General features: G+C 41.6%; 1 protein-coding gene across 4 annotated transcripts; it reads right to left on the bottom strand.

The window, feature by feature from the left end:
• Positions 1–344: 344 nt before the first annotated feature.
• Positions 345–15,667, bottom strand: LOC125019862 (neurocalcin-delta B). 4 transcript variants are annotated; one of them, XM_047604861.1, is made up of 5 exons: positions 15,464–15,667; positions 15,318–15,387; positions 4,656–5,089; positions 2,859–2,964; positions 345–2,367 (listed from the first exon to the last, which is right to left on the bottom strand). In XM_047604861.1, the coding sequence occupies exons 3-5, from the start codon at positions 5,031–5,033 to the stop codon at positions 2,273–2,275; spliced, it is 579 nt and encodes a 192-aa protein (XP_047460817.1). In that variant the 5' UTR covers positions 5,034–5,089; positions 15,318–15,387; positions 15,464–15,667; the 3' UTR covers positions 345–2,272. The 4 variants fall into 4 exon arrangements, with proteins under 4 accessions (XP_047460817.1, XP_047460819.1, XP_047460818.1 ...); XM_047604863.1 differs by having other exon boundaries at positions 15,318–15,375; XM_047604862.1 differs by lacking the exon at positions 15,318–15,387 and having other exon boundaries at positions 4,656–5,086.
• Between the last annotated feature and the right edge of the window lie 917 nt (positions 15,668–16,584).

Genomic DNA, 16,584 nt, shown 5'->3' with positions numbered 1-16,584 from the left:
GACGACTGGGCTAAAGTTTGACTGGACATTTGTTTGGTTTTGTCGAGCTTTATTTGGTATGCTAGCGTGCTAAGGTTCGCTATTTAGCGCTAAACCCGAACCTCAAGCTAACAGTGATGTAACATTTTTTTTTTCCTGGTATATATCCGAATTGAAAACCTTTAAAGTATAGTTAAGTGAAGTATATTAAAGTGCTACTTAACTATACTAAAATGAAAATGTTGGTAAGTACTTAGCATGTTAGCATTAGGGCAAATTTACACTTAAATTGTAGCAATTGGTGTCAAAATGACAAGTAAACCATTTTTTCCCCAAACCATATTTTTCCATAAAACAGTCAGACATTTTTTTACCATTTTGTCTTCTTTATTGAAATAACAAAATGGACATCCTACACAGAACATGTAATGCAAGTTAACAATACAAAATCTACAAAATGATACAATGAGTTTCTTTTTTGTTCGACAGGTAACAACTGTACAGTATAAATGAATACAATACTGTCTTTTTGTATTTTATTTAATTCTTCTATATTTGGCACTTGACCACAAGATGCTATCGAAATGAAATGTGGGACTGGAGTACCTGATTGTCTCAATGAAATGTGCAGAAGCCTGGAAAACTTCGACTGCTTCGTCGCAGTATATAGCATATAAGCAATGGAGAGCCATAAAGAGCTATCTTTAAATTCTGCAAAAACACATACGTCTAGTGGATCCTGCCATCATTCGCAACCAACTTCAGTGCATGCATTTGTCAGTTTTTGTGTCTGTTATTGTGAAATAAAATTGTCAGTTGCATTTAAATCGAATTAGAGCTGGACTTAATATTTCTTGCAGATTAGGAAAAGAAGTGCACATTCAGGGGACGTGATACCATATTTGCACAGATATCATTGTTGCATTTGAATTTGAAGACAAAAATGTAATGATTGCAAAGGTTAACTTATCCTCTTGGGGACATATAAAGTCAATTGTGAAGATTAGAATCAAACAGATATCTGTAGCTATCTTCTCTCTCATATAATGGGATAAAATAAGCTACATATACTAAATGTAGAAATTTAGATTTAAATCTGAATGTACAGCAATATGTGTGGTCCTCTCCTTTCCTTTAACATCTCTAGCATAAATATGAGTGAATATACTATACAACTTTCTTTCATATCATATTCGTCAAGTAGAAGAAAATAAAATGTTTAGCATCACATTCCAATAACTTACACGTCAACATTTTAAAGTGAATCTCTTCCACTGCAGCAAATTGCCACAATGTTATCACAAAGTAAAAGAATATATAAGTACACACTATATATATTCATGTAACGTCTATCCTTTTCATTTTTCGCTTATACACTTGTTGAACCATAGTTGAAGAAAGAGAATCACAGCTCAGTTTATATGCATATGTCAAGTTGTTATTCATGAGAATAATCAATGTGTCAATGTGTGTACATGTGTTTGTGGACAAAACTTGGCATGAAACGTCACTTTCAGAAGAACAGATGGGTGTCCTCATCTGTCATCAGAACATTTGCCTTCATGTAGATGTCCGAGTTAGTTTTTGGTTCGATGTAACATTCCTCCAAAATATACATTTAAAAAACAGAAAATGAGAAATCCCTTTTCTTCCGTGGTTTAAAACTACAATTCCCAGATCACCTGTCTACGCAGCCATACTGTAAGCTGAGAATACTTGTAGTCCCGGACCCACATACTTCATTTCTTCCAGTGTTAACATGGAGTAAGATTGCAATACTTAGTACAGATCTGTCCGTTGTAACGCCGCAACTCAAGTCCGTCAAACTGAACAACCATGATTCCCTTTAAGTCAGGAATAAAGCTTTTGAAAACAACAAATAAAAAGAATAAAAACAAATGACAAACTTGGATTCGGCTCAGCGTACCTCACAAATGTGCTGAAATATCCTCTCGGATGAAGACAGCAGAGACTTAACAAGTCTTTGATGGGATTTCAGTCCTTTGAGTCAAGCTAGTACCATATACGACACCCGTGTTTGTGTCTGGAGCGTTTGACCAGGCGTAGAGGCGCATGAACAGTGTGTGCACGTAGGCTTCTGTACCATTAAATATGCATCAGGCTGCAGTACTTGCAGTATGTGCATTTGCTTGTTGTCTGTCTGCGTGTTCATGTGCCTCTATAGCTCAAGGTGTCACATGTCAAAGAAAACGTCAGCTGGGTCGGATGGGAGAGACTTTGAAAATGTGTTAAATTAATTAAACTGAAGAGGGAAAAGTTCTTTTTTTTTTTTTTACTGCCCAGCGCTGCTGGGATCACACTGAAGCAGTCGCACAATGGAGGGGTCGCTCTTGGCCCCCTCAACAAACTCCTCCAGTGACAGTTTACCTGAAGGAGAGAGAGAGAAAGAGATTATAGTCAAATTCGTTTTTGTTGCAGCAAAGTTAGTTTAAAATGTAATTCAAATATCCCAACGGTTCCTCAGTGTAGAGCTAATTTAACTCTAATTTAACGCCACAGCAGTTGAGCAATGTGAATCAGAGACTTTTACAAACTGCTTCAGCCAGGAGTTAGTTAAAAAAAAAAATCTTCAAATTTATTTTGATGGTATGCATGTCTACACATTTTTATATCTTCCCCACTGTGTGGTAGAGATGCCTGAATTAGCCTTGTGTAACTTGTAGTTAACTAGGTTGTTGTAAACTGTTTAGTTTTTGATCATAAGCCAAGTCAGCCCATGAAGACAGAGAGGTATCTTATCTTAAAGATGTCTTGAACCAGTGGTGTAAAAGGTGCATGCAGTCACAAATAACATAAATTCATTTATATTAATGCTTTAAAGATTCACTGCCCCAGTAAAATAATGGAGGAAGTCTTACCATCTCGATTTGTGTCCATCTGCCTGAAGATCTTGTCTGTGCGTTTCTCAGGTGTGGACTCGTCCTCAGGCATCTTCATCACAGAGGAAACCATCTTGTAAATGGCCTGAGCACAGACAGGAAGAGATAAGAACGTCTTAGTATGAACGCTTTTGATTCGGAAATGAAAGTTTTTCTGCACCAGACTGGAATAAAAAATAATGTTTTGGTGACACACATCCCTTGAACAACACCTTAACATCCTTTTATGCCACTTTGTAAGAGTCGCTGCAACGCATCACAAACAGTTGATATTTTTCAGTTTCACGCAGCCACGTGTGTCATCAGTGATAAAGACGACCACAGAATGTGCACAGTCCAATCGCTTGGAGGAAAAATAATATTAAAAAAACTAAACTTTAGTGACCCATCAATCAACGTATCTCTACATGGAGGAAGAGAGATAAGATGTCATTGCGTTCATTTCTGGGTGTGCTGCCTGACTCTGCTGCAGAGAAACAAACAGGAAGTGTTCACATAAAGCAAGAAAGAAACCGTTTAGGTTTTCTTACAAAGACAATGAATCTACGTTTGTTCAGGGTTTCGTTTCACTGTTTAGTTGTTGTTTTTTTGAGATAGTTGATGCAAAAACAATTTTCCAAAAAGTGCATATATTTCACGAAACAGCAACAGAGCAGCTATGAATGTCTCAAAATAATAACACCACCATGATACTGATTAGATATTTTCGAGTCAATTTGCCTATCAATATCTTTAATTAATTTAATTAATTAATTAATAAAAACAATTAAGACAACTTTAGAAAACCAAGATCAATTCTAAGTGTGGTAAATAAATTTTTAGACTACACCTGAAATAATATTAAACAAAACGAAGAGAAAACTCATAAATGTTATTAATTAACTAATTTAAATAATTTTCTAATTGAAGCTACTACAATGTCAGTACTTGCCGATTTTTTTTTTTATTCCATATTGCTGTACACTGCATTGCATTCTGGGTCACGACGAACCTTTCAACACGGTGTAAATCAAATTATTTATTGAATTTAGCGAATGGACACTGAAAGGAATCATTACGCGTGTCCTGTGTTGGAACATTGAATAGTTCTCAGTGTTTTCAGAGCATCTCTGCACGTAAACGCTTGCTCACTTTACCCACGCGCTACAAATAAAGACCAGAGGAGAATGAGATTACACATTCTTCTGCGCTGCGCTTAATTTAGCACCGCAACGTGTGAAGTGACAACATGTGTACGGGATTGCTCGGTGGTGTGTGAGGCTCTGACAAACATCTGAAGACGAGGAGCTCGTGTTTGTTTGTCAAGTAGCGATGCAGGAGGAGCCGACTCTTCCTAGAACTGTACAGCTGCTGGACGCAGTGCTGAGTCAATGTATGAAGATCAGAGGAGGACTGCTCCCTTCTGGAAATACACCGAGTCGTTTTTAGAGGCGTCTGAGGACCAGAGAGGGACTTGCTGGTTTCTAAAATTACACAGCGGCTGGTTTTTCTGCTGCGGGCAGTGAAGTGGTGGAGAACCAGAAGCAGATGGATATATGATGTAGCAGCTGGTATGGATGGCTGAGCAAAATCTTGCTTTACTGCAGGAGTAGTTTTAGGACGAGCGAGCGTGGCGTTACCGGGATGGCATGCAACTTCCACTGCAACACTGAGGGCTATATAAAGTTAGAGAGGCAGAAAGCCTGCATGGCTGAGTGAACCAAGTGACGTGAGAAAAGTGGGTAGAAAGGAGCAAAATAAAGACAGAACACATAAGAATCATTAAAGCACACCCACCGTAACGATCTCCAGCATCTCCGCCTTGCTGATGTATCCGTTCCCGTCCAGGTCGTACATGCTGAACGCCCACTTCAGCTTCTGGTCCAGCCGACCGCGCGAGGTGACGCTCAGGGCGATGATGAACTCCCTGAAGTCTATGGTGCCGTCTCCGTTGGCGTCGAACGTGCGGAAGACGTGCTCGGCGAACTTGGAGGCGTCGCCGTACGGGAAGAAGTTGGCGTAGATCTTCTTGAACTCCTCCATGGAGAGGGCGCCGCTGGGGCAGTCCCTCAGGAAGCCCTTGTACCACTCTGTGATCTCATGCTCGGTGAAGTCCGTGTTCTCCACCAGGTCCTGCATGACGTCGGGACGGAGCTTGCTGTTCTGTTTGCCCATGGTAGCTGCTTCTGTTGAGGCTGTGGTTGATGAGAGGCCAGCGGCGTTTTAGACTGCTGAGAGTGGGGGAAAGAAAAAAAAAAAGACGACACAGAGAGAAAAGGGTTGTTAGAAATCATCTGAAATGACCCTGAGCATCTCGGAAATGACGACAAGGAAAGCAAGAAAAGAATAGCTTCACTCAGGAACAGGAACAACTCTCTGTATGTTCACATATTACGACCTTATAAAGTTTAACAGTTGTTATTCACACATCAATTATTACACAGAAGAATTATCACTATCATTCAGTTGCCATTTCTGTCCAATATTCACTGGCCGTTTTGGTCTCTGCCAACTCCAGAGGGAAACATCTGCTTGTTTAGCTGCTAATTGCTCATTTTATCTGTCAGCTGTTCAGTGCTGGGCGACGTGTTCATCAGAGCTCATTCTGGGATACTGCTGTGCCCAAAAAGTGGGGATGAGGAGAGGGAGGAGGCCGGTGTCAGGCTATTGATTTGGGAGTTGTAGGAAGTCAGATTACCCCAATAGTATGTGTACTTGAGCTGCTAATATCACAGTGTCAAAACCTGAAAATCTGTGGAAACACTGACATAATTCAGCACAAACTGTCGAATACATTTGCTCTTTGTTTTATCTAATATCTTAATCTGGTTTAATTAATTGTTTGCGTTTTAATTTTGCACAATTTCTGCCTTTTTATAGATGTTAATTTAGCTTGTCTCCTATCAAATGGATCCTTTTCTTACATGCTCTTATCTTTCTCATTATGCTATTTCAAAAAAAAAAAAAAAAAAAAAAACATTATCACAAAAGCAACAGCACTACACCAGATACAACAAAACCAACAAAAAACAACACCCAGATAACAGTTCAGCGTGTGGTCTTGTGCACATGCACGGAGCACCTGCAGCACGAGACCACCAAAGGTTTTAAACGTGGAGAACTACTAACAGACAACATGGTGACAAACCTCAAACATGCCAAAATGCCATGTGGTGCATGCATCTGCAGAAGCAACTTCCATTTCCTGCAGGAACTCTGAGGCCTGACACATACAACAACATCCTCTGTATTAATAATTGAGATTCTCAGATGCGTCATTGATTGGTCTCGCTCCTGCAAACTGTGGTTCTTGATCCAAATTTCACTTCTCTGCAACGAATGCTTTCGCTTATATATTTTTCTTTAAACCAACAGACGACGCAGTTCATCGTGTAACCCTGTAGCTAACGTGGTTAAAACCCCCTCCCCTTGTTAAGACTGCTGGCTGTAGCTGAGCTCTCCAGGCTAAAGACAAGAGGGAAGCTGTAAAAGGCTTAACTTAAGGATAATAACAGGTAGAAGCAGCACAGTCAGGTCAGGCCAAAGCAAATTTATGTACAGGCAGCTTGTTTCAAGAAGGAAAATATGGATTAGTCACCTCTATGTTTCCAGTAAGTGTTTTAGCTTTTGTTACTTATCAACTACTCTGCATCTAAACTACTATTACTATTACTATTATGTCACCAGAACTAGTAACTAAATTTAGCATAAGCACTTAGGGGCTTTTCAAGATCATTGCAGATATCGTGCAACACTTGTAGAATTTAGCGATACATGAAGCATCCTCTTGATCTGATAAACATCTGCCCAGTTACATGATGCGGTGAATCAAGCCTAAAATAATTAATAAAAACATCATTTGGGGTGAAATAAAACTGCTGCTATACCAAGAAAAGGGGAAGCGCTTCAAAGGAATCACACACACAGAAGCATGTTGTTGAAATTTTGTGAATTGCGACAAAGTGCATGTGGTTTGAATTTAAGTTGTCAGACCTCTGTCTTTACTTCGCCCTCACACATGTTCCATAAACAGCCAGCTTTAATCCTTTAATTAACTCGGAGTAAACAAAGAGCTCTCTCAATGTGGCAGCCGCCTCTGACGAGTTACCCCCGCTGTTACAGACGGCTCACGTCAGCGCTGCAGCAGCGGCGATAGGAGATTAACACGTGTTTACGCACTCATCGCTCGTGGAACAAAAACACATCAGCGGCTACGCGGCGGGGTCCCAAGCGAACGGCTGATGCACAAACTGGAAGCGGTGTGTCTGCCCGTGTGTTAGACTGAGGAGAAAGGGTCTGGATATGAGAGGGATGGAGACGGTTTAAGAAGCTGAGGCGTGAAGGCATCCGCTCATAAATCTTTTAAAGGCAGATACTAATCTGAAGCCAGGACGCTGGGGCGTGATTTTTTTTTTTTTTTTGGTCAGGATTGTGTTGCAATGCGCATTTATATCTCACTTTGCTCAGCAACATTTGACCTTTTCATAATTCCTTGCCTTGACTTTTGTGGCCTCATGCCTCACAACTTCAAATGAAAGGCCAACAGATGCCCCTGTTATTAATTGCGTCTTAATGTGTTTACCCCTCCTATGACACGCCACAATATCAGCCATTAAATAAAGACTGAAACATCCTGCCGCTAATGAGCCAGAATACTCCTAAACAAACCATAAATCGTCTTTTAAAATGAATCATTCGCTCTTCAGAAGAAAGAAGATACGCATTAGTGACGGCACGCTATAGGAATGAAATGTTCAAGGTGCCAGTTCAGGGTATTATTCACCGCGATTAAGACGAATCGAAAAAAATTGACTTCAGTTTGTTACTCGTTTAATCAAAGTGGCCAAAGAAAGAGGCAGAAATAACATGACGCCAAAATTACTTCAACATTAACGTAAAAAGTAAGAAAAGTAAAAACGATTTTTTTCTCTAAAATTCCCCTGTATGACCAAGAGAAGACAGTGATCCTATAGGGTTTGTGTGAGGAATTAAAATTCAATATTAATTCATAAGACTCTAGTGCAAAAGAGATTTAATTTTCAAATGGATTTGAAGAAATTATATTACTTTATTTGTTATATGTCGCTGTTTTGTTCTACTCCAACTGACACCAAGATAGCGGCGTATTTTCAAAACTGGCGAAGGTGGACGGTAAGTTAATATATTATAATCTAGTTTTGTTTCTTCAAAATTCAATATATACATATATATATATGAGGAGAATATTAAAATTCCCAGCGGTCTCACCTTTTCTTTGTGTCTTTTCATTTCCTACATTAAGTTACCCGGTGGTTAGCCTAATAAACCGTTAGCCTTCCACACGGTTGCCTAGCAGCAGTGTTCAAGACTTAGGGCTGAAGTTACCACTTGAATGTCAAACATTTTGTCTATACCACCTCCACTGATGTAAGCAACGAGCCGTCGAGGGCAGCAGCATATTCCAAAAACATTCCTACATTTCTCACCCGACACATCATCGAGACCTTTGAGAATCTTTAGCAAACGGCATCTGCAATTCATCTGAGGCCAATCTTTAATTCTGGTTTATTTATTTTCATCCTCTCTCCAAGTTTCTCGTTCTCCTGCAGTTAAACATGCTTCATAACCCAAACAAGTTCTGCCTTCATTTGATTCGCCGACTCGTCCTTTTGTCTGATGCCGCGACTGGAACCGCCACATAACCTCGAATTTGCATTTTAATTGCTTAATGGATTGTGGTGGGTTTCCGTGATTATCGAGGCTGCGTAGTCATGACGACTGGCCGTACAATCACTCCTGTTTATCGCAGCGAGCGGGCCAGTGCAAACATACTACTTTACGCAGCACCTTTGATTCACAATAGAAATTAATAGCACTTTCAACAAAGTCGGAGCGGTTGTTTGCTTTTAGCTGCGGTGCTCGTCACGCAGTTTTTCCTTCCAGACGCACACTGTTCGCACATTAATATGGAGGGACTGAGCGGACTGAAATGCTTCTCTCTCCATTAGTCTGAACAAGGGAGGGAAGGTTAATTAGTGTCGCTCTTAATTGCTTTACCAAAAAAAAAAAAAAAAAAAAAAGTCAGGACAGAGCAGAGTTACAGGATTAATCAGCAATTTGACAGTTAGATAAGTTTTTTTGTGTAAAGAAGATTATTTTAATTGTCAATCCAGTCAGGCAAACGTACATTAATAAAGGATAATATAATGCAACTTTTTTTTTTTTACTTCTTCTCAAGTGTATCCCGCTTCTCTTCATCCTACAATATTAAAACATGTGCATTTCTGCAGTGTTGCATGCACCGAACCCTGCGCTTTCTATTAATGTCCTCTATTTATTAGAGGCTCAGAAAAAAAAACAAAAAAAAACAACACAGCTGGCTCGTCTCCGTGTGGAGTTTGCGTGTCCTGTCTGTGGGTTCGTCCTCTCAGGAGATCTCATGTCCTCCCACAGGCACGAAGACACGCAGGTGACGTTCATTTCGATGAACACTCAGGCCCTCGAGGAGCAATTATTTCGCAGGGTGGCCGGACATTCGCGAGAATTCATTTGTGTGTTTTTACTGTACGATCAGCGTTTTAAGTTACCGCTTCCACGTATTTCACTGAAAGGGTTCAAGCATCAGCTTTCCTAATCCCTCTGCCTCTATTTATTTCAATTATCCAGGCGTAATTAAATCAAACTGAAAGCAACTGAAGTGTCTGGGTTGTCAGATACAGCTGGCCCTTAATCACGGGTATGGATTAAAAAAAATAAATAAATACATAGCTTCACACATCAGACTGTGTTTATTTCCAAAGAGAGAGAAAGAAAAGAGCTCAGGCCTCCTCTGAACATCCCTTCAGCTAGTCACCCTAAGAACTCAAACTATTTCTGGCTCTGTGAGATCACTGCCGACAATTAACCGTTAAGGCTCTTACCTGCTGCTGCTGGCAGACCTTTGATGGCACCGTTGCGCAACCGGGGCTTTGACAAGCGAACAGGTCACGTTGTCGAGTCGAACGTCGCCCCGTAAGGACAGGACAGGACAGGACAAGCGAAGTGGACGATAGTTTAACCTTCTGAGAGGAAAACCTCAGATAGAGCCGCTGACCTCAGCCTGCGCAGGTATTAGTGAAACCGCATTGAGCGAGCTGTCACTTTCAGTTTACAGTGACAGTAAACGCACCGCCCCTCACAGACATTTGATGTTGGTGGTTTCAGACCTTCAGCAGAAAAAGGGATCAGCCATGAAGGCTACCATCGGAGCTTTCAGACTGATTTAACTCCTAAAACCACCAAATCAACAGCAGGTCCAGTTGCGTCATGTAGCGCAGAAGTCGGGGGCATCGACTGGTGGGTGAACGAGAAGCGTCCGCAGCAACCACTAAAGCAGCACAGGTAACAAGGCATTAAATAAAACACGTGAGCCAAAAATAAACATCCGCTTTTCATCAAACTTAAGAGATGAGAAATAGTTTCCATTTAACTGTTCAACCAACAACAACCAAAACTACCATCGTCAAGACAAACAACAGCAACAAATCCTCACATCCACACAAGCTGCAACAACTTTTGCTTGTCAGCTTTGAATTATGATTACAAAAACAGTTAAAGGTTCAACTCTGGTGAGTCTCCTAAGTGATTAATCAGTTAATTGCTACAGCTGCAGCTCTATTACATGTGAATGGCTTTTGTTCCAAGACAAACACAAAAAAGGACAAGCTTTCACCACTGTAATGTTTAATTTTGTATAAATTACACATCGAATGAGCAGGTTCACTTGTATTTTAAATGAAACTTATGTTTCCATTAATTAAATATGCAATTTCGCATTAAAAAGGTGATTAGATGGTAATGTTTTACGTATTATGCAGATAATTGCTAGCAGCAAGTAAACAGACCTAAGAATCTGATCCAAGTCTGTAATGGAAACTCAAATTACTTTCTGTGTGTACTTAAAAATGACTGAGCCAAAGCAAGCATCGACGACAAAGTATTTTTTCGTTGAAAGGATCATTATGGTGCTGAGCTTTGGCCCGCCTCGTTCTCGCCGTCGGAATCAAAGGCCCTTCACACGGCACTCATCCCAGAACATCTTGTCGCCCACTTATATAACAGGCCTCCATTTATATCCTGTAGGTAAATCTTAACCCGAGAGTCCCAACAGATAATCCAAGAGCGGGGAGAGCAGGAGGGGGCCGGGGAGTGAGCCCGGAGTCACTGAAAGAGACCCGATCGCACGCAGCGACTTTATGAATGATACATTCACGATGAAACACGATGCTGCTGTGACCGGGAGGGCAGCTGCTCTCGACCTGACGGGGGGAAGCAATTATCAGACCTGCAGGTTCCGCAATCTGATTTTCACCCACAGATCAGAAATTATCTTCGGTCTCAGCTGTGATAAGATATTAAAAACGACAACATTACACACTTCAGATGAGACGTGTTCAGCCAAGGACGAATGAGAGCGACCCGAGAGTCAAAATGAAAGTTTGAATGTAATTTTGATTTCAGCCTACACCGCGCGCGCGCACGCAAGTAATTTAGAGGGCGGCGGCGTCACAACAACACTTGTTCTTCTTTGCTGTTTAATTGAGCTCAGTGCTGCACGACTGCAACAGCACAGAAACTCTTCAGATCTCCTGTATACGTTCTTCTCTGCCCGGTGAAGTGTCCTTGAATATCAATCTTTAATGCTCTCACACTCGTATGTTGCATGCAGGTTACGCATGAGGGCAGAAATGATAGAAGATTATATCAGTTAATGGGGGTTAATGTTTAAATACACGACACGGCCGCGACTCCAGACGTGCATGAGCTTAGAGAAACACTGTTATAACATATTTTGAAAATGTCTTATTTGTTGCCAGAGGGATTCAGTGGGTTATGTTCCAAAATGGGAGCGAAACAATGGCTGCGGTTCAAGCAGCTGGCTGCCTTGATATGTCATTAATTTCCATTTCATCCTCGGTGGGAGAGTTTATTTTGTCCTAGACGATTTAACTGACGTCTGGTGCATGAAAATGCACAGTGAAAGCAAACAGCCGAGCTCTGAGGGACTTACTTACCAGCGCGGCCTTTCACATTTAGAAGAAACCACAACATCAGTGACAGTACAAAAGACAGACACTGCTGCACACAGAGGACTCTCATATCATGATGTTATTTTATCTCACATTCGTCATTTCATCTTCCGCTGCACGTGAGCAAACTGAGAGCATCAAAGTCACGCATCTACCGACTTCTCAGAGCCCAGAAACAGTTAACGAGACGTTCACTCGTGCCGAAGCTCGGTGCGGACGAACTCAGAAGACGAAATCTAAAACTGTTGACCAAGACCTGTTGACTCGTAACATCTTCTGGCTAACCACCGCCTGCAGTCACATGTCCGATGAGTCGAACATGTCAGGCCGCCGTAGAGGGGCTGCCTGCGGGCTGCCTGGCATAGCTCTGAGAGCATGCGTGCTCACATTACAAGTGCTGTGATAAAGTCTGTTCAGAGTAGCATGCTTTGGTGGCTCCTTGAACGTCTGACTGCAACTCTACGCCGTGCTATTTAGTGGAAGGTCAGGGCTGGACCACCGACTGTCCAACCTGGAGCGGAGTCTGAGGAACGTCTTTGGCACAAGGTTTGTGCCAAACTACTATGATAGGAGTGCTGCTTTAACAAGTCATAACCTTTTAACTCAAACTACTCATTTATTCGTTATTCGTAAATAAATAAAAGGCCCACGACACTACAAAATTCTACAAGATGATTGCAGGAGTCTTATAAGACAAGCCTCCTCTAGTTGAGATGATTACCAGATCAATGACACAACATGATGTTGGAAAGATTTTACACTTTTAAATGTCACGTGATATTTAACCGTATGTCTTGGGAGTATTGATCAAAGAAGCAAACAATGTTCAGCAGTCAGTTTTAAAACTCGGGGCAAAGGTCAAAACAATCAGCTCTAAAAATACAGACGCCTTCTTACACTTCCTAATGTACCTCTATTTGTCATTTCAGTGTCCATCAGAAGAGCCTGAGCACTGTTCATAGACTCAAACACTGATCGGCTTCTTGTACTTCTGGATATTTCAGTAGTTTTCTGTTTGTTCTCCTGCCATCTACACGTGCGACTCGCGTGAATTAAAGGCTTGAGACGTATCTCGCTCGATGACGTTTCAAACCGCATCTCTCTGCTTTCGACTACTAAAAAAAAAAAAAAAAATCCCAATGCATCTTGCGTTTACTACACCCGAGGCAGCAACTTCATCATAATGCAGCACACACGAGCTCCCATTGTGAGCTTTGTGCGTCAGGGCGCTGCAGAAAAAACCACAATCATGACACCGAAGCCATTATGAGGGAGCGAATGAGAACAAGATAAAAAAAAAAAAGAAAAAAAAAAAGAAAGTGTCACTGCAAGAAGGCAGGCAGGCGGGCGGGGGGAAAGCTGCAGCAGCCGGAGGATTGGACAAACACACGTGCCGTCACTCACGGCAAATTGTCATTGATTGCATGAGGGCAGCGCTGTTTATTTTGCACTGAATATCTAAATGAGCGTGTCTCTCTGTAGTAGTAAAGACAAAGGTGATGGAAATGTCAGTCTGCCTGATGACTAAACAGCTCCCGCCCTTCCCTGCCTCTCTGATATCTGCTGCATTGAGAAATGTGGCTTTCTGTTCACAATATTACCTGTGTGAGAGGCCAGGAGCTATTGAATCTCCTCTGTTATCTCTCTCTTTTTCCTCTAAGCTTTATGTTCCACTCAACCTTTGCTTTCACCAATTCACTCTCCTCGCCCGCTTCCTCTAAAAAGGTCTAATTCAATTCGCTGCTGCCTAGACAAGTTTAACTACAGGCGATTTCTGCCACTGCGGTCAGTCCGGCCCAAAACAAACCCTCAAGACACCCACGCGGACAAAAAAAGAACATCTGTTCAAATTTAGCACACATCTGTAAGCATCTTGAAATGTTTGGAGAGATGCTTTTGACGCCAAGGGGGTTATTATCTGGACTACACCCTTGTGTCAACACCTTCTTTCCGTCTTTCCGTTTTTCCTGTGATGTCGTATTGGCAGCTCGAGTTTCTGAATTAACCAAATCAAATCAAGAGTCTGGAAGCTGCAGAGCCTCGAAGGCGGCAGGATTGTCTGCGAGTGAGTTTTTTTTTTTTTTTTTTTTTTTTTGCCTGTTTTCTCTGCGAGGCTGGAGCCTCTTTCCTCTCATTTGTGTAACATTTAATCTGTGTCCCATCATGTCTTTTAACACCACCACCACCTCTGATCACTCTGGTGAACGTTTAACAAGGACCGCCAGAGGAAATTCAACCATGATTGGTTCCTGTTTACATCCCACATCAAACTAAAGGCATTCAATTACCACAAACCACCAGTCAAAGCAAAGAAAAAAAAAAAAACACACAAACACATACACAGGGCCGAGTGAAGAAGGCACTTTGAAAGACGACAATCTTCAATGACTTTAATCTCCAGTGCTACTTTAGCTGCTCGATTGTCAACTGGAAACCCGAATCCCACGGGGCTTCGGTGTTCAATTATATCGGTATTAATTATTTACATGTACCGTAATAGTGGACTGAGAGGGAAAAATTTGATGCTGTCCTTGTATAAATGAATAAACATTTGTCAACGAACAATAGAGATACTGATTTATTCGTTAATAGGCTACACACTCGTTTTAGATTTTATGCAGATTAAATATCTTCGTATTTGGTCAAATGAACTGATTAATCTAAATGTATCTGAACAAAATGCTGTAAGATTTTTTCATAACGAAACTGATAAACGTCTGAAATGTCAAATTTAACTTTAGCCCTTGTGGTTGTGGTTGTGCATGTCATGCAAAACCACAATTTTGAACAATTTGGGCCTTTTAATAATCCGTTTGCTGCGCAAAGACACTCAAAGCAGATATGCCTCGAAAACAAATAAAAGTGGCAAAACTCTGACATCAGAGAAGCTGCTCCGGCAACAGAACATCAGTTTCAGATAAATTAGTCTAGCCATCTTCCTCACAAGCTCTTTTGTTTGTTTCTTTGTTTGTTTGTTTTTTTGGTGTATGCGGCAACTAAAACCTTCCAAGACTGTGACCCAGCTTAAGTGAAAACTCACTGCAGGGGAAAAACAAACATTTCCACTCACTTGTCAATGTAAAGCAGCCTCCAATAAAGCTACCTCCAATCTCCAGCTTTAATCCACTGACTGACTGATGTGTATTTGCTGAAATGAGATACCCTGCCTCACTCAGCCCTGGGTGCTTGTTGCAGGACTCCCCTCATTTCACTTCCTGTTCTCACTCAATTAAACGGAGAGACAACGACACAGCAGTGCTCCTCTGAGGGTTCACGTAGGACAAGAAGGAGAAGAAGCAGAAGAAGCTTCATCCGATTAGAAATGTAGGTAAAGCTTTATCCGCGGCCAGCACCGAGTAAATGCTGCTGCACTGCAAAGTTACGGAGGAAAACGTTTAGATAAAGTTCTTACTGCTCAACCAGTGTGAATAAGAGGGCAGGTTTCAAGTTGCAAGGACCGCTTCTTCAACCTGTAAACTCACCTGCGGGAAAATAAAAAGTATCAGGAAGCGGGTACGCTGCAAAAAAAAGGGAGGGACTGGCACTGGCGAAACTTACCTCGCTTTTGAAGTTGCGCTGGGGAGGGTTGTTGAAAAGTTTCCTTTAATAGTCCATTAGCCTCTCGGGGACGAGGTATAAGTTTAGAGCAGGAGCCGAGGCAGGAGCTGTAGTTTGCCGGGTGCTTGCAGTCCAAACTCCACCAGGTTTGTTCCTCCTGCTCAGACTCGGCTCAGCCTGCTGCCTCCCGGCGTGACGTCAACGCCGCGCGTCACGTGGTGCTGCGGCCGCCAATGGGAAGCGGCGTTGTCCTGGCAACAGGAGCCCGGCACCTGAATGGCGATTACTATGTAAAAAAAAAAAAAAAAAAAAAAAAGAAGAAGAAAGAAAGAAATGTACACACAAGTTGTTGGTTTTCTGAGAAATACACTCACATAAACAGGGTTACACTGTAAACACAAGCCCTGGTGGTGTTAAACAGGGAGAGTGTAGTAAATTTATACTTTATATTATCCTGTGCACACCATTGTAAAGTTTTTCAGACGATTTGGCCATGGACACTAAATCCGCACACTTCATTCCCCCACTTCACTTATTGCATACTATTAAATTTACTGCATACTCCTCTACTTCGCAACTTTATTTTCACGTAGAACATCATTTACAATGTGATGTAAATCACCTTCGTCTTATCTTGCCTTCATTCATTGTTTATTTCATTGTCGGCCACATCTGCAGGCCATTGCACATTCACATTACAAGTATCAATTAAAAAACTAATATTTTCAGATGTCTGTGCAGCTCGTGCACGTGGTGCATGCATCCTGTCTTGCAGTTTTCTCCCCGCTGACAGGTATTTCCAGCAAAGACCTTTTGCGTGGGTGGATAAAGATAAACATCTGAGTTCCAGACTTGATTTAAAATATTTTGCATAAAATAAATAAATGAATAAATAAATTCTTACAGCGTATTCCTATGCATTGCCTCCAGTTCTGTTGGAGCGGCAGCTTAATGAGCTTACTTATTTCTGAGTATTGCACGATGAAGAAGGGAGATTATGATGATGACCACCATGCCATTGCTCTTGGCCCAGTACAGGTGTTCCCATGCAGGCACATTGGGAGCCATGCTTTACCTAAGATGATTAGTGGAAGTCAAAGCCACAGGGCTTATTCAGCCAG

The sequence above is a fragment of the Mugil cephalus genome, chromosome 14 (assembly GCF_022458985.1).
Source record: "Mugil cephalus isolate CIBA_MC_2020 chromosome 14, CIBA_Mcephalus_1.1, whole genome shotgun sequence".
Lineage (NCBI taxonomy): Eukaryota > Metazoa > Chordata > Actinopteri > Mugiliformes > Mugilidae > Mugil > Mugil cephalus.
Note: the sequence above shows the minus strand (reverse complement) of the source record. Positions and strands in the feature narration are given on the sequence as shown.

Bases quoted from the DNA above. Each gene is read 5' to 3' on its own strand.
- LOC125019862 (XM_047604861.1), bottom strand. From the start codon at position 5,033: ATGGGCAAACAGAACAGCAAGCTCCGTCCCGACGTCATGCAGGACCTG. The intron at 2,965-4,655 runs GTGGGTGTGCTT...GTCTGTGCTCAG, and splicing joins AGATGCTGGAGATCGTTACG to GCCATTTACAAGATGGTTTC. The intron at 2,368-2,858 runs GTAAGACTTCCT...TCTCTCCTTCAG, and splicing joins GATGGACACAAATCGAGATG to GTAAACTGTCACTGGAGGAG.